Source organism: Erithacus rubecula (genome assembly GCF_903797595.1).
Source record: "Erithacus rubecula genome assembly, chromosome: 4".
Classification (NCBI taxonomy): Eukaryota; Metazoa; Chordata; class Aves; order Passeriformes; family Muscicapidae; genus Erithacus; species Erithacus rubecula.
In genome coordinates, this window is record NC_136686.1 from 37379804 (window position 1) to 37404346 (window position 24543).

The window sequence follows — 24543 nt, forward strand, 5'->3', positions numbered from 1 at the left end:
CATTGCAAACATTCAAACCTGTGAGGTCATGCTCTTCCATAACTTTGCTAAGCACCATGCCTTTGGATTAGTTCAGACATCTATCACCTGTAATAAAAATATGAATTTTAAAAAAAGCCAGTTCAAAGCAAGGCTTGCACAGAGTTTACCAGCATCCCATTGCATTCTGCAGTACTGAATCTGACAGAGAAACTCAGTGTTGCACAGAAAGGTTCTGTCTGTTGCTTCCACTAAAACCTCCTGCCTGGAAATTTCACTGGATCCTTCTAGTTCTTCTGCCACAAGAAACAGAGTCTCCTATCCATCTTCTCAACATAATCTTACAGTATTCTGGTCATCTGCCAGGAAACTTTAGACACAGACAAAGAAGCAAGGTTTGAGATGGAAATAGTTAAAATCTCACTCTGACAGCTGAATAAATGGGAAGCAGTCTGTTCATCTGAAAGTGTGAGAATGAAGCCTGCTGTATACAGAGAAGTGGGCATTTATGTGACTTCTTAGTTTAGACATGGTCCTTCAAAGGGTCACTGTTTGCCACCATTCCAACAGGTCTAAAGGGCTTTGTAATGGCTTTTCAGAAAGATTTTGTAACTCAAGTTAACCGTGACCTAGAAAATACTAGTCCATTTCAATACTACAGCTTTGCTCTCAGCTCAGAACTACAAGAATCATGTTGGGAGTTCAGCACATCAAAGAAACGTAGAAATGAGAGTGGGCTGACCTCTAATTCCAGGGAAGTGTCACAGGAGTTCTGTCACCATTTAAAGTCACCTGCCTTCCAGCCCTCACCTCTGAGATCACAGGTATGCTGGCCATAGTCTCTCTCCTCTTCCAACACAGGCCATTATTTTAAAAGGTTTTGTTTGAGTTTTGAGTTCTGCATCTGAGCTTCAGTCTTTGCCTTCTCTCATCATTTTCTATAGCATATGTAATGCTATAGAAAAAGCATTAATATAGCTACCAAAAGACTAACAATAAACCGACTTTCAAAGGGACCTTAAAATCTGAGAGACTGACAGTCTGCATGAAATCTCTTAAGTGCATCAAGGTGGTTATCATAAAGGCCACTTTGGACAGAGGCCTTTTCCACACTTCCTGCCCAATTAAAGTTGGATACACACCCATTAAGTCTGAGGGACACACTTCTGAAGAATTCGCTAAAGTCAATAGCACAATTTGTCCCAGGACAGCAGGAGGAGCAAAGTGTAGGGTCACAGAGCATAAAGCACTATGAAGGGGTTTGCAGGATATGGCCCTCAGGCATGAGAAGTGATCTTTTTGCCACATGCAGCTGAGGAATCTCAAACAAATGTGCTCTGCACTATTGCTCATACAAATGGCATTGGGCTGCAGAAGCATGGAGGAACCATTTCTGCAATATGCTGTCAGCTGGTGAGAAATTTTGCAGGAAAGAAAGCACACAGCAGCTCCCAGCTGCCTCAGGCTGCAGGCATCAAACCTACAGGCAGCCTTGCTGACACCACATAATTGTCCACAGGTAGGGCAGGCTGAATGGCACCCTTTGAATCACAGGGTTTCATGTCTCTGGCAAATGGAAAAGCAGACATCAATAGATGATGAATATAGTGAGAATTGTATTCTAATTGGAAATAAGATGTATATTACCTTGTACTGGATCAAATAACACGAAGGATTAAAATGGCTGTGCTGAATAATTGAGATCCCAGTTGTATAATTTTTCCTATCATTTTAAAGTTATGCCACAGAACCAGAAATATTCCACTAATAAAAAAGGTTGCTCATAAAAAGGAAAAATATCAAACAGCCATCAGTGGATAGGAACATTAGAGAGAGAAGAAGAAGAATTTTCCCACTCCTCACCCCTTTTGTATATCCAAGTGCTACTTTATAAGCTTTGATTCTTTTATAAAATTATAAACACAGAGAAATTCCTGAAAATTAGCTAGTGTACTCACGTCAGACATATGGTGACGCTGAACATTTTCCTTATTTTTCCACCCGTGAATTTGAGGTGCTGTGTAATTAGAAAGAATTGGCAATACTTGATCCCAGTAACAGCTGCATCTAGTTGTAAACTGGCTATTCAAAGCAGGAACATTCATGGGGCTTAAGACAACTCCATCTGAAGGATCACTTTCTAAATCAAGGCATGAGTAAACAGATTCATTCCTTTCTACTGGGACTGTTTGTCCCCAGTGCCACACAAAGCAAGGAGCTGTAACCACAGGCACATTCGAAGCCTCTGTGTCATATTACTAGTAGCTTGAAATTCAGACTGCAGCCTCTTTGAAAAGATAGTATTTTTCCAGAAATGTTTATTTTACATTTAGAGCTGTTATTGTTATTTCTTCTCAGTGGTGTAGAAGTCCAGTTGGAAGAGTTTTCTTTCCTCTGCATTGAAGCTGAAAATTCCTGGAAAGCCATGACAATATTCAGCATTCATGATTACACAGACAGACATATTTCATGAAAATTGCATAGGCTTTTAATACAGGATTATGAATGAGCTCTAATGTTGAAATTATATTAGATTGGATTTCAGAACGTATTTAACATATTTCCATACAGCAACCTTGGGATGTCTTTTCAATAACAGTGATTATTACAGGCAGACTGTTTTTTAAGAAAACATTAGTTCAAGGTGGACAGGGCTTCCTGAAAAATGTTCTACATCTTTACGGCTGATGTTTTAGTTGTTTTGAATTAACTTTTTTCACAGCCAGAATGAAACGTTTCACCATATAATTCTTCATGCATGTCTTCAAACAAACCTGGAGCCTTTGCTGTGAATTTTCGAAGCTGTAACACAATCTCAGGCATGAAAACTCTTTGTGAGCTGAAGGTGAGCATTTTGCCCCAGGTTATCTGGTTTCTTTCAAAATATAAATATTCTTAGGTAATGTCTGTCTTTTGAAAATATTGGTTGCCCAAGGTGATTCGAAGGCATCTCTAAGTACCAACCTGTGAACAATCCCAGGCTTATTCTTTTACAGACCTCCAACAGCTGACTGCCCAGCCCACAGATCTTGATAAGGACAAGCTGCTTGATCGAGTGGAATGGAGCTTGGATTTATCTGTATATAATGACAAACACATTGAAATTATGCATTGCCTTGGAGGCATTTGGAAAGCAGGAGTCAGGGACTCATTGGGATCTGCCTGTGTGAGCAATTTCTCATAGCACTGGTCCCCTGGACCAGCAGCTCAGCTCTGCCATTTTGCCCACTTTTCCTTCTTTACAGAGTTCATACTCCTTCTGTCTGGAACAGCAGTGGTTTTAAATGTTGTTAATTTGAATATATCTACTAGATTATGTTCAAGGTAACTGGGTATGCCTTTGGTGGTCCATGTAGTTGCCTCCTGGGTTTGCCTCACCATATTCACTCACTGCCATAAAGAGCACATGCACTATTGTGGTACACTGCCTGCTATTTGTCTCTCTTTCACACTGGTGTCAATTGGACCTAAAGCTACAGAAAACACTTAGATTTTATCGGTATGAGGAACTGAAAGGCTTTCCTTCAGTCATTAGCAAGTTTGATAGCTCTCGTTAGTCTACTTTAGTCAGTGGAGAAAAGAGATGTGTGTTTCCTACACTGGTGGCACAAACACTCCCCTCACTTTTATACTGCTGGAAGAAATGTGTATTTTCAGGGCTAAAACAGTAATCCATTCACAGTGCATTTCTGAAACCAACCCTATTCTATTCATCTCACTTAAATGGTCAAAACTGTGAAACTGGATGCCCCAGCTTCTACTCCTAACACCTAATAGAGATTCTTTGAAGGGATGTTTTGAAGACATTTGAAATAGGAAGCCCGGTGCCCTATTCTCACTGCTGTTGTGAAACTCTAGGTGAGTCCACACAGATGTGGATTTTTTATTGCAGTTTAGCATTTCTAAATACTATGCTAGTTAAGAATAGGCTAAATCCTCTAAAATTGACTTTTCTTTTTGCCCTCTAACTTGACCCATGGAATGTATCTACTAATTAAATATCAACAGGAAACAAATGTCTTCACAGAGGTAAAGTAGTTATCTATGGCAATTGTGGTTTGTGGTGGAAAAGCTAGGATGCAAAAACATCCACATTCAGAAAGACGCATACATTTTTAAACAGTATATATGAACTCATACATGGCCACCCAGCGAGGCATGGAAATGGCTGGAGACAGATGCTTTCTCCAGAGCTGATTTGATAAGGTCTAGGAGACTGTGCCTTTTCAGCCAAGCTGTCCACAGAGATGACAATTCCTGTTCTCTTAGACAGAGCAGGCTTTGCTGCTAGCAAGGGGGAGCAAAGCTGTGCATCGGTCAGCCTCAGCCCTGCAATGCCATTCACAAGGGATGCAAAACTGTATCTAAAAGTGCCTTCCTTTGTACTAGTAGTAGGAACCTATTACAATTTTTTTTTCTTGCCACCCAATATCAACTTCTCAAAGAATAACTCCTTCTCTTTTTCTACTCATGACTGGGAAAAAAACCTGAATTTTAGAAATCACCATAGCCTGAATAGATGAGTCAACTAAAATATTAAATGAAATACCTAAAGGAAAGTGGAAAACTGACCATCTCATTTCACATCTGGTTGTAGGAAAAATGCTGCTCCACTATGATAAAATCCATTACTGGGCACTGTGTTAGCCTTTCAAGAAATCACTTTCCACTGTAAACAGTGACTGCAGTCAACATAAAATATTTATTCCTCTCATCTGAGGATCTTCCATATGCTTTGAGGTACTTGAGTTCACAAATGAGAATACCAAATATCATCCCTGCTGGCATGTGCATCAGTCAGCTCTTGGACACTCTCCCTTGATGTCATGGTGTCAGTAAGGATGAGTGAAGCTGCCCTTTGCCCAGGCTCTGTTTGCTTTAAAACACCAGATTTGGTTGTTGCTAAAAGCACCTCCCACCATGGATGTCCTTGTTTTCCAAAGTAAACAGTCCCTGGCGTCTTGTGACCTGAACAGCCCCAAGTGCCTGACCTTGAAAAACAAAAAAATATTTTATTTGAAAAGAAAAATCTGCAGCCTAAATTATTTGAGGCACTGCTTTCCTTCCTCAGCAGGATGCTGGAGTGTTCAGGCTGTGGTAGAGGCTGCTTATATGCCACAGACATACACAGGAACATATTTGCCTTCTAATGATATATTAGGCAATGGTTTTGAGTTGGCAGGCTACTAAAAGCCCTAGCCAAACAAAGATAAAATTGTAATTTATCAACAGAGAATGCTTAATTCATGGTCACTGGTGACTGCTGGGACTGGTGGTAGCCCACAAAGATGAAGTTGACAACATAAAGACAACATATTACAGATACTGTTTGGACTTTTCTCATCTTTGGGGAAAAAAAAAAAAAAAAAAAAAAAAAAAGCTGTTTGGATTTTCTTCCCTAGAAATTGTTCAAACTAGGAACAAGATAAAATTATCACCTTTCTCAAAATCCAGTAGACAGGGCTCAAGCAGCAAAAGTGTATGAAAGTACTGTGATTGCAACTACCTTCTGCAGCATGTAGAGGAAGGCATGGAACCAGAGCAGTGGAGGAGCATGCAGAGAGGCAGCCAGGGCTGGGCACTGGCTCACTGAGGAGTCAGCAGTGCTGGGCTCTGGAGGTACAGACCTCTCTTTTGAGAATATGGTCCATGGCTTTTAGGACTTAAATATACTAGTTACTTCAAGGAGTAGGATTTTCCAAAGGCCTTGTCTTCCTGTCAAAGATTTTAGGAATTCTTGAAAATATTTTATATCAAGTATGTTGAGAAACCTTTCCCACTTCAGATTTATAGAAGGTTTGTTTCACTAAAGTCAGTGATGTTAGACACATACCAGAATGAGGTTAAGAATTGGGACCTATTTTTACAGCATTTCACAAGTTTGTGTTATTTTAATTATCCTGAGTTAAATGTGATCTTAACAGTGCCATGATGAAAATCCACACAGTTTAAGGTCAATCAGAGGTACAAACATCATGGGGCAAAATGCAAGTTCCTCTTTCCCTTTTCCTACCCTCCATGTACCCTTCCATCTCCTGACTGATCTCTGGATGGAAACCAACTCTTCTTACAGTGAGGAATTCAATATCCTCTCCAGTTGTAGCATCGTTGCCACAGTGATTTCTGTAAACTAGTCCCAGCATCAACTAATTTCACCAAAAAAACCCCAGTGAACAGCTAAGAAATCACCAGAGATGCTGGCTGTTACAGACCTGGGGCAAATGTGGAGTTCTGGAGGTGAAAGTATCTCTACACCATTACTGACCTTTGAAATTTCCCAGTCCCAGAGGTGTACTTTCATGGGAAGAAAAAGCTGTTTCAGATCACACCAGATATTTTCTGCACTGCCCAGCAATTATACCTGGGGATGTTCTCCAGATGTTTGTGTTTCTATGAAACATACAATAATAAAGTTGTAAACTGGATGAGACAATACTAGAAATGCAAGAACAAGGGCTTTAGGGCAGCCTGGAAGAACATGAACATTAACTAGCCCACACACGAAATCAACTTGTCCTCTTTAAGAGACCAACAAAGATGTATTTTATTTGCTTTTCCAAAGAACTGCTACTTTTCCCAGCAGGTGGGCACATACAACTTGTCATGGTTCTTACAGTGCCAACAGGCAATTGTTTGCATTTTGGGGAACAGATACTCCTTTCACTTGGGCATATAAAAAGTGAGAAGTACAAGGTCCAAGACAAGATGAAGCCACAGTTTAGACAGTTTTTATTCCACTGTGAAAAGAAATGAATAATGTGCCATTGTCTGGAAAACTACAGAGAGCAACGACTGAGAGTGCACTGGCTTAGACATATGCAGAGTGAAATGTCTCAACTGTTTGCAAGCTGTCTAACAAGAATAAAGCAGGACTTTGAAAATGGAAGCATATTGTCTTTTCTTTTCTGGAACTGTTTCTCTTTTATACTGGCTATATTGGCTAAGCAAAATGTCCAAGAAGACTGGCTGCTAGTCCTAAGACATCTTTGGGGAAGGCTTCTGTATTTTTTCTGCTTAATTTGGGCTGCTCAACTGGGTCCCAATCCCAAAAATATGTGGACATAACTGAGCCCTATCTGTTTAATGCACTTAATACTACACTGGTAGCCTACATGTAGGGATTTCAGAGCATCACCTGCCTGCACTGTTTGCAGTTTGGCTATTCTAGTGATTCCACTGGGGCATGTTTGCAAATATTATCTCACTTTGGGGTTTTTCTTTCAGTGACTGTAAAAGGGAGACAGTTGTTGGCAGTTGTCATGGCTTTGATCTGAAAAGCCTAGTCAGGCTTTGTGGTGTATGATTTCTCTTTACAACAAAGTGGGAGCAAGCCAGACTGGAATGCAGGTCTTCACACAAGCAGGATTAGACATTTTTGCAGGTTTATTGTGGGACCTGTAGGTGGCCTCATTTTAATAGTCAATAAAACAAGAAGTATTAGTCCAGTTTCCCCATGTGCTAAGCAACATTTTGTGTAGTGAAGTTGGAAGCTGACAAATTTGCTTCTGGTGCCATCGAATACTCTGCCATTCATTCTATAAACAAGTGGGAATAGAATACACATTGCAATGCAGAAAGTGCAAACATCTGTTTTGTTTTCATCCTTAAATTCCATCAAGGACAGGAAAAGAGAGAGAATGATTTTGAAATGTCGAGTAAGAACCAGAAAAGTAGCCTGTGTTGTGTATTTCCCATTCCATCCCAGACCATGCATAAAGGACAAGAGGACTGCTGGCTGTGCAGTAGCATTAACCACAGACATTTGGTAACAAAATGAACAATAAGAAAAAATGAATACGTATCACAAATTCTGTTAGAGAGGGTCTAACACAAATTCAGTTGGGTAAATGGACTGCAAAACAAGGTTAACTGAAATAAGACTGAGACCATTTAGTACAACTGGCATTCACATCCACTCTTGGTATCATGTTTGGGACAATGCATTCTTTGCCACCTCAACAGAAACCCTGATTTAGGATATCTTATTTATGAGCTGTAGTCACTATGGTAAGGCCTCAGTTTTAAGTGCTTCATATACTCACACTGGGGTTTTGTTTTAGTGCATGAGACTTGATAGAGCTTGTGAAAACGGCTTACAATTCAAGCGCCTTTTATATATGGAAGGCATAAAGCTACAACAATAGGATAACCTCAAAGCAGATGGTTAACTGGCCTCGTGTGGCTCATCCTGCCACCACTGCTTCTCCCACCCTGTGTCTGAGGCACCCTGGGGAACACTAGGAGCATCTGAGAGGGTGTTTCTTACTAGAAATTTCGCTGGTTTTGAAGTGGTGGGGATACATATGTGTTAAGTGCATGCCATGCACTGAAAGACACAGCCTGCCTTGAGCTAGACTGGAGCCCAGAGCCATCCCCCGTGTCTGCTGCCAGGGAAGCATCAGCAGGAAGACTGAATTCCTCTGAAGATCTGCCTTAGCACAGCACCTCTGGGGCTGACAGACTGCTGTGCTGGGAGCACAGGGCAAAGCCACCACAGGGCATCCAGCTCTGCACCTCTTTTTCGGGGGTACAAGCTAGTACCTCATTTAAGACCTACCAAACTACTACAGTTTTGAGAGGGAATAGGTGGGACACAGAGCCCCAAGGGATCAGTTTTTGGACTAACAGGGATCATGCTAACCTTGTAAACAAGTGTGCAGTGTGTCATCTAGACACTTGGCAATGTTTGAGAACGATTAGCAAGGGATTTGATTTCGATGTAACTCTCTGGTTCCCACAAACATAAACATGGAAACCAGTTTAAAAACAGCCTTGCAACTCCTAACCCTCCCCACACCTACCTTTTAAAACCTGCTGCAGGGCTGATGGAGCAAGTGGCAATAACCTGCTGCCTGTGCAGTACTCCAGACCTGCATCTTTGCAGATGAAACTTTGGCAGAAACCAACTTACCATCAACATTTCTCCACTGCAGATGGAGCCTGGACACTGCAGGGCTCCTATGACATGCTTGCCTACAACTTACCACATCCCCCACTGAATCTTTCAGAAGAGGATAAAACTTCTGCTAAGTTAAAGTTGAGCCTTTCTCTAAACATTTCCTTGCTCTGCTGAAGCCTGGGTATTTGTGATAGTCCCTTGAAAGCTGGCTGGTGCAAGGACACCTGGAACCCTGCTGTGTCCCTGCCAGAAACCTGCTGGAGATAAGGCACTGTGTGTATAATACTCACAGTAAGTTAGGGGAAAGCAAAGTAAAAACAGTTCCCCAAGACATCTTGCAGCAAAGGATGCAGATACTTGACATAAAACCAGATAAATAAGGAAGCAGAAGTATTTATAAAGAAATTTATTTTATATTTGTGTACAGCAAATATATGAAAACAAATTTGACTTGAAAAATGTATATTTGATTTCTTAAAAGTATTGAACCCTCTTATGGAAAGGTTTTAGTTATTAAAAAGGTACAGAAGGCTAAAATTATACTCAAATAATATATGTGTGTGTACATATATATATAAAAAACATGTGCAATTTTATATATATATATATAGTATATATAAATAAAGTGTGACTTATATGATTTTAAGGTATCTTATTTAAACATCTGAGTAAAATAGAGATATTAGAAAATATAGTTTGCTATTTCTACACAGTTTGCATTCAGTTTTTATAAGCATCTAAGTGCAAAATTTAAACATACAGAAATATTCTATTATTCTATACATTGTGCTCAGCTCCCAAGTTTCCTCTGATCATCAGCAGATTGAACCAAATTTGGAGGGTTCAATACTAGCCCTTATTAGCATCTTCTAAGAGCAATAAAAGGAAATCTGTCTTACCTTGCTCTATGCTGTGTTATAGCTTGTGCACGAGAACAATGCATTTCCTATATTAAATGATCTAACTCCCAGAGATCACATACACCTCACCATATTGATTCATTTCATTGCATTCCATATCCTGCAAAAATAAATCTCCTGTAGGACAGCATACATTACTGTGTTCTGAAGGTTAAGTAATATATTTCTTTAACATAAGGCAGGAATATACTGAAATTTGATAATACTTAAATCGAACAGCAATCTGGAATTAAATCACATATATGTACCACATTTTTATAGACGCAGTCTTTTTAATGTTTTTTCATGTCTTTCTAATGTTGCTTAAAAAAAGACAATTATGACCATTCCATATGCTTTCACAGTAGCTATATTTTAACTGGAGGGTGTTTGAACTTCAGATAATATGTTTATTATCACTGACATAAAAACCTCAGTCCTGCTTCCATAAAAATCAGTGGTTGCTTTGTTCCTACTAAAAGTAAAATTGGATCCAAACATGTCAGACACAACGTTTGCTAGTAGAAGTAAATACTGTATTCATTAAGTCTCTCAGTGTTTAAAGGCAAAGTGGTGTTAGCAAATGCTGCACAGTATAGCTTAAAGAACAGTATTATTCACAATTCTAAGCATTATTCAACAAAATCGAAAAGCAGCTGTGAAAAACATCTTATGGGACAGTGAATTTTGCTACATGAAAATTTCTGGAACTGTGGCGGGCTATTTTCAAATTAATTTCTTATACCAACACTGTCACTCACATCCTACAATAATTTTCACAAATTAAAGACTGGATCTTGTATGCAGTATGCATCCAGACCAGCTAATCTTTAGAACTGAATACATCAGGAGGGTCTCCCTCTTTTTACTAAACTTTTCTCGTTCCTAAACTTCTCTCTAGCAGAAGTTGTCATGTTTCTGAATCCTTGTAGCAACCGACAAGATAAAGAGCCCAGTGTCATCCTTCATCTACTTCACTTTGCAAGTTTATCTCTGCACTTGCCCATGTAATTACCCCCTGCAGATTTCAACTTTAATTCAGATTTGCATTACACTTGTTGAACAGGCCTGCAAACAGACAAAGCCTCATTAGCAGCCTGCAAAAGTGAGCCTTACTAGTTAAAACCTTGATTTAAATACCAAACAAAGGGGAAACACAGATGCTGAGACAATGTTTACATCCCCTCGAACACACCCTTGAAATTTTGGCAGTAAATTAGCCAAAGGATGGTTTTAACATCTCATCCACCTCTTTCAGTTGGGAAGGAACAGCCATAACTACAGTTTTTGCAAGATGCTGGGAGATGGTTGAATACATATGACCAAAGGCTGCATGCCTCACAAGTCAGAACAAAGCAGAGATGTGCTAGGAATTCAGGATTTTCTTATGCCCAGAAGTTTCCTATAGACTGGAGATAAACACAAGTCCCATTTCCCACACAAAAAGGAATAGTGTGTAAACCTAGAGTGACACAGTATTAAGAAGAAACTAATAACTAATGATGTCAAAGACTGTCAATTTAAAGATTGCCTAAGGTAATCTCAAAGAAAAGAATTAAAAAGAAAACCTGTGGACTCAGTGAATAAATTTTTCAATCCAATTATACTGTAAATGCACTGGCAGGCAAGGCCTCAGTTCTGAAAAGGTAAGGAGGAAGAAGAATGGTGCAAAATGCTTTAATACATTTGAACATTCTTAGGATATAAGAGAGCAGGCAACTTGAAAACTAGAAAACATTCCTTGTAAGCTGTGTGGGATCAATGCAGTTTTCTGCAGGCTTTGCTTCATCCTACAGCTCAGCTTTGCCTGTTTGGGCAGGACTGGCATTACTGCTGCCTTCTCCAGCGTTGTTCTTGTCTGCTGGCTTGAAAGACAATGAAGCAGAGTTTGTGCAGTACCGTTTGCCAGTTGGGCGAGGTCCATCATCAAAAATATGCCCCAGGTGAGCACCACACTGAAACAAAACACAACAGAGTATCACTGTCTGTGTGCTGCTCGATGGCATCACCGTGGGGTTAAGCAATGACTAGCAGCTGCTTCCAAGGAAGCACATTGGTGCCTACATCACCCTTCCAAGTGGAATGTACAATCTACATTTATTTGCAGGAGTGATCCAGGAAGATGCTCTGAGATACCACAGGCGCCTGAGACTCCAATTTCCTGGGTGTTTCCTGTCATACCACCGTGTATGCTTGGTTGGACCACCATCCCTGAGGAGCTGCCTGTTTCTGTAATGATTTCATGGCAGGAACACTGCTGAAAATGTGGTAGTGAGGACAGCACTGCCCACAGTTCACTTACTGCTGTAAGGATAACTGTGTAAGAAAAGGACAGCCTCAGCTCTGGGCTATCCTCAGTCTGCAACACCCCTTGACAAAAAACATTAATTCCTTTGGCAATCCTGGCAAGTGCCTAAAGCACTAAAGATATTCTTTGGAGTGTGCTCTCACACTTCTTTTTTATTTTCCTTTTCTATAGCCTGGCACTCTTCTGAGCATCAAGATTCTTTCGGGTGAACTTCTTGCCCCTGGAGGGGATGGAGCTCAGCCTACTCACCTCATAATAATTTCTATAGTATATATAGGATAGGGACAGGTGACTGAAAAAGATCTGTAGTGCAGATACTTAAAATATTTCTTAATTAATAATCTTTGTCTGGAAGTAATTATAAATGATGTTGAATTTTGCTTTTTGTAAGAAATGTGGAAGTACAAACGGTCTGTTGCCACTTTGGCTCTGTATCAATCAAACACAAATACTTGCAAGGCTATTCAGGGTGAACACTTCTGATCCTGTCTGTAAGAAAGGTAACAGTCCTATTCAAAAATTAAGATTACTATCACTGCACATTATGGCTGACAATTTATCTGGATAATAAGAACTTCTTGTAATTAGTCACCTGAATTCCACAAGTTCATTTTTACAACCTGCCATGACAAACAGAAAAATAAAACCTTGCACTGGAGAAATATTTATCTTGAACAGGAAAGTCATGCTGCTTTAACAAAGAGCCTCAGCCTTTCAAGTCAATAGCAGATCCCAGTGAGAGGTGGAATGATGTAATTGAGATCACAGACCTGCTCATGGGCTCACAGTCAGACAGCAAAAATTAAAGAGTGCAAATTATTCTTAATATTTAATTAATAGTATTCCAAATACATAGAGGCAATAGTGATTATTCCAAACTCTGAGTGAATTAGTAATGGCAAATCTCTACCTTGCAGTTAATGTGCTGCTAATGTTCTCCTGCTGTTATGGCCTTTAATTCACCAAAGCAGGAGGAAAGGTGTCTGTAGAAGCAGGTATAGTCTCACCTCCAGGTTAAACTTTCTCAATAGACTAGGGGATGCTCTCACACCAGCTAGGTGGGACAGAAACCCTGCTCATTTAATGACAGCTGAAACAATAATCTTCACTGCCTTCAGGAGCAGGGCAGGTAGACATGTGGAGCTTCAGTGCTCCCACCTGTTGGTTGCACCCATGCAGACACATCTCACATCCCACAGCAGGCTCCCTGCTCCTGAAGAAGTGTGACTGAGACAGCCATGGCAGTCCAGCAAGGTTCCCAATAACAACTGGTGGCTTCTAGCCCATGGTATCAGCAAAAAGAGCTCCCACAGGCAATAGAAAATGGCATGCATGACTGGGGTTAAGCAGCAGTTGCTCAGCTTTGTAAGGAAGGAAGATAAAATATGGGAAATAAGTAAAAGGAAGTTGAATGGGACCTAGTGGAAAGCAAGCTTTAAGTCTTCTTCCTGAAACACTGCTGTCTTGCCATACTTTCCTCCATTATCCACAGCTTATTCTTTTTATCATTTTCCTTTGTATCAAAGCCCTATTTTTAGGTTAGTGTGTGCAAAAAAACCTGAGCTGTTTCTGAAAAGGGGGTATCTAACAATGAAGCATTTCACCTGACTATAACCATAGTTTTTGGGTGGGGGAAGTAAGTGTCTCAGAGAAAGTATGTTTCTAAATGCTCAGCATCCTAATTAAATCATCTCATTTCAACTTAGAGTGCTTCAAAACCTCCTGGCTGAAAGTGTTAAACAGATCTTTTCCAGACTAACATTTAACAAAAGATAAATCATTCCCTCTCTACTGGACAGAAACAGAACAAGAGAAACTGCAGGGAGAAATGGCCTGTAGAAGTAATATATTCACACACAGACTACAAAGACAATCTATCAAAAAGGTTTTCCTCACAAAACCTGAGAAGCTGTGTGAGAGTCCAAGGTAGTCTCATTACACCTTTTTGTGATGGCAGAATCACTCCAGGATTGAATTACTGCAAAATTTGTTACCTTTTGATATCACCCCTCACCAAAAATTTATGTGGCGATTCTCTCTACAGAGGACTCTATAACTCATCTGCCCTAAACAGAAATGTATTTCAGTCTTTTGTATCACAGTATAAGAAACCTGGCACTCATCTGACAGAACTAAGGATGAATTGACTTTACTGTCCTCCCCACACATAATAGGCGCTGACCATTTTTTCTAGGACATATATACATGCCTGCAGAGCCTCTGAAAAAGAAACAATTATCTGTTACAGCCTTGCACATAAATATATTTGGCAGAATGAAATGGGACAGTGAAATGGTTAAAGCATTCCAAGTATGTGCTTGGGAGCAGGAAAGGGGGGGTCACTGCTGACTGTCAGTATGCTTGGATCTCCCAAGCCTCCTGGTTCTAATATGCTGCTGGGAGGCATGGAAAGCAGCTTGCAGTCAGCTGCTGCTGTGAGAGTCCAAGCTGTTAGTGTGCAAACACTACTCTTGAGACTATGGGATTTTATTGATTTGTGCAGGTAAAACTAGTAGGCAGAGAAACCACAGGGAAAAGGACTCTTGAACAGGACAGAGGAAAAAAAGAGATGCAACCAGCTTTACAGTATTCCTCAACTGCATTTGTATTAACTTCTACCTGTCACTAATGACTGACCTTTTAAATACACCCAGGGTGTGTTCCAAAAACTGTGAAAGTTATTTCTAGGATAATCCCATGGATGTATTTGATTAATATTACAGTGGTTTTTTTCCCTGTGTTTGCTATCTATAATGAAAAACATTAAAAAATATTTCTTTTATTCTCTCAGACAGGTGGGAAGGATTTTTAAAGAAAAACCAACTACTTTTTCATCTGCAAAGGATTAACAAGGTTTTTGGGTGTGGGAGATGGTATTTCCCTTTGGTTCCACCAAGATCTGTCATATCAATCCCACTGCTTTGCAGGTTGCAGTAAAACTGCATTTTTTTTGCAGCTGCATGTGTGATTCACACTCCGGGGGCAGATACACAATGGAACAGTATTAGCTGTGCTGAGCACTGGCTGCAAAGATGCTCACCATTCCTCAAGCTATTTTCCTGTGTGACTTGATCATCTATGGAGTTACTGCCCCAGGAAGCTGAAATAGCTGGTAAGAAGTTGCTATTGGATGATACAGAAACCTTGGTCATATTTTTTCATTCAAATTCAGATTTTGGTTTTGCTTTAATTTTATGATGTCTGCATACGACTTCTGCTAATATTGCTGGTCTCAGGTCTGCTAACACTATTTTGTTTGGTAACAGGTAAATGACATTTCCAGAAACCTTGGCCTGACCACAGGCTTCCTTGAGCTTTTCCAGGAGCTATGGCCATCTCCTGAAGTGTGTCAGCAGATATAGGCTCAGCAGGTTGGCAGTAAGAAGATTTTAGTGCTATTCAAACCTAGTAAGCAGAGCTAAAGAGTCTAGATTGCATTTTTGATTATGCCAGTAACCACTGGTGAAGCATGAGCTTCCCAATCTGCAGTTTCATTGCTACCTTGCTAGTGAATTTAGGGAAGTGGATATTCCCACAAAGTGTTGAGTAGATCTTCTACAGCATAACATCCATGCAAAAACTTCAGAATTATGTAGTACACATGACAAACTAGCAGACACGCTAATTTGGTTATTAACATATTGGGCCAAATGCTCTACACAGACTGAAGTTAATGGATACTCTTGAGAAGTTTCTCAACTCACTCTGAGCTTTATATAATGAGGACTAGCAAGGATGCATATTGTCAGGGATAAAATCAGTTATCTCCCCAACAGCTCTGGAAGAACAGCAAATTAACACTGCCCAAACAAAGCTGCTGCTTCTCTCAGGAGAAGTTTGAGAATGTGGAGCTAGAGGACTGCAAGCTGCTGGCTACAGCTGCTCAACATCAATGCAGCAGCTTCTTCCTTTGCTAGGTAATGATTATGCCATTCCCTTCACAGAAAGGAGGACAGCACAAAGGATGAGAGAAAGTAGAACAAGACAGATAACGGAAAATTTGGGCATGTTTTGAATGAGTACTGACTTCATTATTAGGGCAGATGGGATTATTTGAGGCAGCCATGGAAATGAGTGTTGGGAATGAGTTAGCATGGATGCACAATAATGTAGAGTGATGGAATCAGCACACAGACAGTTGCTCCACTGCTTTCGACTTCTCCCAACTGCTGACATGTGGATTCAGTCGGACAGGCTCAGGCTCAGGAGCTCCTTTGAAGGGACCCTCTTCAGGAAGACTATTTTTGTAAACTCAGCACTGAGTCCAACCATTTACATCTGCTCTGTTAAATCTCACATGAGACAACAACGTGCATTCCAACGATCCCTTTGTGCCTTCAGCTCGTTCCACCCAGCTTTTATACCTACAGCCCATTGTGCTCTCTCACAATTATTGCTATTTAATAGAACAGAAAGGTTTGCAAATCTCAAGGAAAGTACAGCACACTGTAATGGTTTTTGCAGCCTTTGCCATCAGAATGGTCTGTCTGTGTTATAAACTAACCTGACTGCAGGATATTTCAATCCGATGCATCCCATAGGAAAAATCATCGTTGAAAGTAATTGCATCAGGACTGATCACATCATAAAAGGAAGGCCAACCTGGAAAAGAGGAACAAGATAAGTAAAAAAAGAGGGTGTCTTTGTGGCTGATAGCATTGAAAAAAGCAGGACAGAATTACACTTTGAAAGATGTTTATCTCACTCCAGAGCATGGAAATAATGAAATAGAAATTTTTTTACCCTAAATTACTTATGTTCTTTGGAAAACTTCCTCCCCCCACATACAGTTTTTTACAGAAAGGACTAAGCAGCCACTAGCCACCCAGCATCCATCTCCACAGGGATCCCTGCATTCCCCCACAAGCAGTGATAGCACAGGGACAAAGGTCCCAGATAAGCCAATTCAGCTTTAACCACCAGTTAAATAAACCCCACAAATTCCACCCTGAATATAAACAGCAAGGCTTTATGGAACTCAAATGCTTTTGCTTTTGCAATATAAAGGTACTTAAAAAAAAATAATTGGGAAATGACAGTTTAGAGCCCCAAAACATGCCTTAACCTTTGCCTTCATCAAGGAAAACCCAAAAGGATGTGTTCAGACACTGAACCATTTCATATTAGAGATGGTGAGATGACTATTATTGTGTCTCATGTCAAAACAGCAATGAATGCTTCAGATCAGACATGGACAGGTGGAACCATGACTATGACTATGACTATGTTAGACACTAGTGGATGATCTGCATGTGGTCTGCATCCAGGAAAAAACAGCTGCACCCAGTATTGCATATGTTCAAAGAAGCTAATAGCTGAGCATTGAGTTTGCATGATGTGACACCAGATGATGATATGTGTATATGACCTTCCAGTAATGTCCAATTTACCAAAATAATGACCTTCCACTCTTTAACTATTCCACACTGTCTCCCCCTCTCCACAGCACAGGTAAACAACAAGGCAGGTCTATTTCCTGACCCAGAAGATGCCCATTACAAAGTAACTTTTCAGCCACTCCTCAAAAGCCATCATAACGCTCCGTTTCCTGAAGCAGGGTTCCCACATTAAGCACCTGACAGGCTTTAAAGTCATGTCATCATCTACCAGTCCCCATCTGAAATCTCACCAGCCATCTGTCCTTCTCATTCAGTCTCTTGCCAAATATAACATGCACAGGCAGCTCATGATCTCTGCCTGTATTACACATACACCCAAGAATAAAGAATTTTTTTGTTTCTTCTCCTAATATTTGTTGGGCATTTGCTACTGATGATTTTGGAAAATGACTTGCAACAAGCTATTAAGAAACACAGCAGCAGCTGTGAATCACTGCATGCAGACAAATAAAGGGTGTATACAGATTTCCATAAGAAAAGTGAGTAAAATTTTCTATACAGTGAAAGAAGATGTGGAAGCTATCAACTTTTCTGAATGGATAGATAAAATGTGTATACTGGAAAAAGATCCATATCTCTCCAGTTGTATCCTAGATTATTAAATATGGAAGAAGATTTATTAGGATGTAAGCATAACAAGCATATTTTTTATACAAAGAAATGCTCAGAAATACATTTATCTTCCTTTTTGGAACACACATATAGTAACATTTCTAAGCTACCTGAAGACATTGCAAGTCACGGGTCCTAAGCTCCCAAGATGCCTACTACTACCACAATTGATTCCACTCCAAAGCTTACTGCAGAAACAAGAAGAGTCATCCCCCTCTCCCCAGTTATTACAAACAGAAGAGTTACAGACAGCAGGCAGACTGAGAAACAAGCACCCTGAACAAGGAAAATATCCTGCAAAACAGGAACTCAAAACAGTGCAGCAATGTTAACTGCAAAAAAAAATTATAAATCCTTCCCCTCATGCAAAATATTGCTGTCAAACAACTACCTACACAAACAGAAAAAGAGTAAACATATGACAAGATTTGTAAAAGGGGTTACCCTGCTGACAGAAAAATTGATGTTTGCTAATTGGTGGCTCCTTTCCAACACCATTTGTCATCTTCTGAGCTGGGTCTCTTTCTAATGAAAATTGAGGCCTCACATAAAGCTAGTCAGAATATTTTAATGAAGCCTTTTTTGGATTTTTTTTTTTTTAATTTAATAATTTTGCAAAGCAGACATACCAGCTTGCCCTTGTGTGATGGGAGAGGAGTTTCAAAGAGAGAGCTCTTTGGAACAACCAACTATCTGATCATGTGAAAGCCTTTAGAGAAGGCAAACTTCAGGGCTGCAGAAATTCTCAAAGAAAACCATGCCTCCTTCATTATAGCAATGAGAGGGAAGCTTCAAAGACTGCAACACAGAGATTGAAGCAATCTGTGTCTTGCTGAGAAAATTATCTAGTGGGAAGAGTTTGGAGGAGATGTGTTTATGTCAGCTTTGACATTAAGAAAGACCATCCATACTTCTTTCTCCGGACTTCTCCTCTTGGTCTTGCCATTCACCAGAGAAAAATTACTTGCTTTGGATGCATTCCATGCACTTTTTAAAATGAAGTAATCTGAAATCTATATAAACAGGCAATCTTCTCCTAAAGTAGTCTTTGTACCCAACTGGAGTGACTTCAGATTAAACTGTCAGTTCATGTTACATGTGACACACGTTCCAAAGGTTCCACCACTGCCACATATGGTCCCCCAGACAGTGACTAGGAAACAGATCTCCACAGTGTGTACTTTTACTCCCTGCCAAGCCATGTCTTCTCAAGTAACATGGCAGGACAGGCACCAGCATTCCCAAGACAAACCACTAATTCTGTGAGGGTTAACTGAAAACTGAGCAAACCTTGGAACAGAAAAGGTCCTGAAGGGCACAGTGCCATTCTGTTGACCTTGAGAGGAAGATGAGTGAATTGCTCATTGAGTTGATGAACCAGACTGACCAGAAAATCAATCCCCTTTTGCAGTCTCATTTCCTCTCCTGAGATAGAGTGGAAAACCCATCTGAGAGTTTGCTAAGCCTTCTCACACATTTTGTCCTTCAAAAGCTGCCAGGAACAAGCTGTAGTAGCCGTAGTCTGCTTGCCTGCATATCAGGCACCTCCCAGTGGTGTCAAAAGCCAGCCTTACACTCTCTGTCTATATAAGTGGCAAATGGTCCAGCAGTGGCCTCCACTTTGCAGGCCCCAGGCCACTTCACCTGTCTCCCTGGCAGCAGCCCCTCCATTCCTGCCTCCTTCCTGCTGTAAGGCTCCAAAATGGTTGGCCACCTTTATATGCACTAAATCTTCTGCTCACCTTTGAAGACTGCTTGTTAAGGGTGTGCTCCTGTAGGGATAGGGGTGAAGATGACCATTTTGGAACTCTTATGCTTCTGCTAAGCTGAGAGAAACATTAACCCTTATCACTGCAGAGGCTGAGCACTGATGGACTCAAAACCCTGGTTCTGAGACTCAGCCCTCCTTGGGTGACAGCCTTCTGTCAGGTGTAGCCCATATCTGATGGGCAGCAGGAACTGGGCCATCTTCTGAAGGATGGTAAAACATATCAGTCAGGAATAAATAGACTCTGGAGGAAAGGGCCAAAGGGTAATTGCAAGAGAAGATAAGAGTGGGAGGAGTTTCCCAGATGAATGAACAACTTCAAATGAAATTCATACTTTGTGTGTGAACAGCAGCTAAGATTTATGAATATATTTATCCTTGAATGTAAAGTTTAGTTTGATGGGCAGCATGACACAGTAATCACCAGCAGTTTTTATTGTGTTATGGACATTTTAAGTGGATTCATTCTTAGATTCACAGCCACTTTGCATCACAGTGGCAATTTAAACAGGATTTAAAAGAGGAGTCTGTCATGTTTGTGCTCACTCCAACAACCCTTTGCATGGCAGTCAGGCCACAGTGTACTAAGAGACAGTTTCTGGTAAGTTAATAAGCCAGACACAGAGATGAGCAGTTTTTCAAATATACAGCAATTATCATTTCTTGGATCTAAAATTCACTAAATAAAGTAATGAAACTTTCTTCTGTCAAGTATTTAAGTGAAAAGCATGTGTAAAATGAACATTACTGATAAATCTTTTCCACTCCATCCTACATGAGTAACAGAGGATTTTATGTTGCTGGGAGTCACACATAGAATCATGTCCCATTATTTCTCTTTGTAGGACATCCCCCAAATATTTTGTAAAAGCTGTGCAGCATTTCTAATATTCACTCTACATGCCCTCACCAAAACAGAAGTTTTTGGTTTTTATAATGGTCCTTATTCTGGAAAAGAGGAGACAGTGGTTTATGCTTCTTTGTCAAAGAATGCCTTCTTGCCTGGTACTGCCCTGGGCAGCAACACAGGAGGACAAGGAGGAAGAGAAATGTTCAGTCCTGTAACCAATGCTGCTTTTGCCACTCCAGGCAGAGGGCTAAAAATTATTCAGAAGCAGCATCTTCTTTCTCACTTTCAGACCTTCTTTTCCAGGTACCTGCTTGAGTCTGTATTTCTAATAAGCCACCCCAGTGGGCACCTATATAGGCAGCTGGACAGCACAGCTGCAAGCACACAGCAGTTCCAGACAGCTGACAAACTGAACAGTCAAACTGAGATGCCAAAGTAGTTATAATGCCAGAGGAAGGCAGCAAGCACAGTGTGCCCATAGTCCAGCCCCTGTTTTGTGTGCCTAATACAGGTATGAAACCCCAACAGGAGTAGATTATTTCTTTCACATTAATCTAGGAAACACCAAAAAACTTTATCTTGTGGGCTACCCCAGGATTCTTTCTTAGGGCAACACTGACCACATGCAAAAAAAAAGAAAGACATTTTGTTCTCATAAGCTTTTGGAAAGTAGTCCAGCTGCTTACTGACTGATCAATTTTAGAAGCATCTCAAACCTCCTTCCAGTTTTGCAAGTTTGCAAACATTTTATTGCATTTAGATCTCCAACTTCCTAGTAGATGGATGCAACCACTTAGACATCTAACCATTAGAATGTGTATCTATAATTATTTGCAGAAGCAAAACAGCAGGTTGCTTTTGAAAATCAGCCCTACTAGACTATTTTTCCCCTATCCTTAACTAATATGCCCTTTGACATTTTTTGAACAACACAACTGCAATCCCAAAGCATGTAATACTCTGACATAATCCCCATTTCATACACCTGCCGACTGGAGAGTTCCAGTTTTTCAATAACTGTGATATCTGTAGTTGTTTTTCATTTTAGATCCCTGGGAGATTAAATTCAACCTGGATTTTATCATTCTTTGCTGTAATTATTCCAAGCATTTACTTCAGTGAGTTATTTACAGATGGAGAAGTAGGGGGAGATGGAAGATATTAGAACTACCAAATGGCACCAGATGGAAAAGAGGACCTTGACCTGAAAAATACCTTCTTTCTCTGATGTGCTGTATTTTTAGAATTCAGATTCCCTTTTAACCTAATGTGGATTAATGAAAACCCAAAGGCTTTTTAAGGTAGAGTCTCATCATTTATCTTCACTGAGAAGCCATGTCTGTGTAAAAACATAAAATGTATTAGGATTTTAAAAAAAAAGGTAATAAAGCTTCTGCTTTGAAACTGCTGTAAAGCTGAAGGGCTTTCACTTTTTTTCTTTTTCAAAGGTTTATTGAAACAGAATCTGAAAGACATAGGCATCCACAGCTGTAACTTCTCACATAAAAGTTTAATGTAGAACTACAAAGTGACATGTTGCTATTATGTAGGATGCCTGTACAGACATAGGGCCTTTTTTTGGCCAGCACAGAACATACTGGGTTATTTTTCTTAATATCTCCATGATGATGAATGAATAATGAATATTCTTACTTACAATTATTTTACCATCAGGTAACACTCCTTTCTGTGGAGGTTCATATAATTTACCCAAACGTAGCAAGAAACAGATTCAGGCACTGAAACATTCTAGTTAACCAGCAAACAGCTTTACATCAGATATGTAAAAAAAATTTATTTTCAGGAAAAAAAAAAAAGGTTATTCCTTTCCAGCACCATCCAGATACAAGAAAGACAACACAGTACTGTTTTTTCAGCAAACCATGCCAAAAAAGCATCAGAGAGGTAGCTAGGCAGGGGTTGAAGGGAGCAACACAAGTACAAAATTAAACCCAATTTTGGAAGAAAAAGTAAAGAGAGGGCTTCACTCTAATACTACCTGTCTCTAGCAGCAAAGTTGGGCTATTGCAGCAGGCAAATACCATGCTGGCAGAACAGTGTGGGAAGGGAATTTTTCAAAACAACCAACTTCTAATAGCAGCTTTTATGAGACAATCGCCATCTGTTTTTTCCTTTATGTCTCTCACTTGGGAAATAAAAAAAAAAGTGAAAGCCATGAATAAAGGTGGTATTTGTTTTCTTCCTTTACAGCACTCTGAGCATCCAAACAACTTACCATGAAACAGCATATGCAATCCAGATTTATTTCCTGGTTAGTGGGAGGAGGTTATATTTGTTTAAAATTATTGTTAAGGGAGATCTGAAACTTAGTGTCTACAATTTGATTTGACATCTGAATTTCTCAGAACAAGAATGCCCCTGATGTGTCTTGAGCAATAAAAGCATGGGGCCTACTCTCTTTAGCAATTAATAACTCTATCACAATACTGCTCTTGCCCTAGCTGCTTCCTTTGTGCTTTCACTGTGATCTAAAATACTGATAAATACAAGCTGGTTCATTTAGAGTCTTCCTCTGCAATGTTAGACATCTTGAATGTCACTCCTAAAATCTACAGGTAGGCAGGAGCTGGGATCCTCCTCATGTCTTCTTACAAAGATTGAGTTACTAATGGTTTTTTTCTTGGTTCAGGTTCAACAAAATTACTGAACCTAACTCACTTCCTCCCAAAGGACGGGTTTCTCCCCTCATCTGAATAGTGTCTCTTGTTACTTTAAATCACGGCTAATGTTTTTAAAAATATATCTTACACATAAGTCAGCTGTAGATCTTCAGCATCAAAGGAGCCAAACAGAACTGTGTGAAGCAGTGTAACCTTAAGCTATAATTTTAAAATGCCATCATGAAATCTCTCAAATAGTTTTTAAAATTTACTGTTGACCTCATAACCTCAGTCCAAAGCATTCAACTTCAAATAGTTATTTTTGTTTTCCCTCCAAAAGCAGTATTGGTAAAACAAATGTATAAATTGCAAAATATCATGAAAATTGTATACCAATGAGTTATGTGTGCAACTCACTAAAACAGGTAGAGATTTCATAGAGGATGAGTAAATCAGGAGAGCAATAGAGCTGGCAGGCCTTAGATGGAAGTGATTTCATAAAATTGGAATTGAAATGCAGTATGTTCACATAGAAAGTTTAAAAAAACCCAGCAAATGCAAATTTGTAATAATCAACATCTGGCACTGAAATGAACAGCAGTCACAGATGAAATACATATTTGAAAAATTTGTCATGGTGTCTTTCAAGTAATGAACATCCACAAATTGTTTGGTGAAATATTTTCCGTCTAGTATTGTTATGCTGAAACTACGGAGGTTACTGAATTAATTTTAATTCTAAAATAGCCTGTACTGTCTTCCTTTTGCAGCTATATTCCTTTTGTCAACCTCCTTCACTGGTGACTCCAGTATTGAGTGCTCTTGCAGACAAGCACCCTCCTCATTTCAGTCAGACAAATAGGTTCTCATCTCAACTGCAAAGTTATGGAACAAGGGAAAGAGTTACTAAACTGATTAAAACAAACAAAACCCCCCAAAACATCAATAAAAATAGAAAAGACAAAGACTCCCTTCCTTCTGTTTATTAAAGGACATGTCTCTGAACATCTAGGAGGAAACCTGGTCACAAACTAAAACCAGACATAATTTTCTTGGCCATGAAGTAAAGCTTTTGTCAGGATTGGGGCAAAAACCTGGAGCAGTTGGCTGATGGCAATGTCTGCAAAGGTTGACAGAATAGAGCATTGAAAGCAGAGTGAAGACAGAGCTTCAAACCTCCAGGTCTCTAAGGGCCATTTGGCCACAGG

General features: G+C 39.9%; 1 protein-coding gene and 1 long non-coding RNA gene across 7 annotated transcripts in view; both read right to left on the minus strand.

Annotated features, from left to right (window-relative positions):
* Positions 1-18: 18 nt before the first annotated feature.
* On the minus strand, positions 19-6217 carry LOC306801174. Its single transcript, XR_013774003.1, has 3 exons — positions 2944-6217; positions 1938-2394; positions 19-87 (listed from the first exon to the last, which is right to left on the minus strand). It is a non-coding gene; the product is annotated as an uncharacterized lncRNA (long non-coding RNA).
* A 3309-nt stretch (positions 6218-9526) lies between these two features.
* MSRB3 (methionine sulfoxide reductase B3) overlaps positions 9527-24543 on the minus strand; it is a 77616-nt gene continuing 62599 nt past the window's right edge. For all 6 annotated transcript variants that reach the window (XM_079303942.1, XM_079303941.1, XM_079303944.1 and 3 more), the window contains 2 exons: positions 16590-16687; positions 9527-11732 (listed from right to left, as the gene is read on the minus strand). In XM_079303942.1, the coding sequence (XP_079160068.1) occupies positions 11568-11732; positions 16590-16687 (263 nt within the window). In that variant the 3' untranslated portion in view covers positions 9527-11567. The remainder of the gene's footprint in view (positions 11733-16589; positions 16688-24543) is intronic.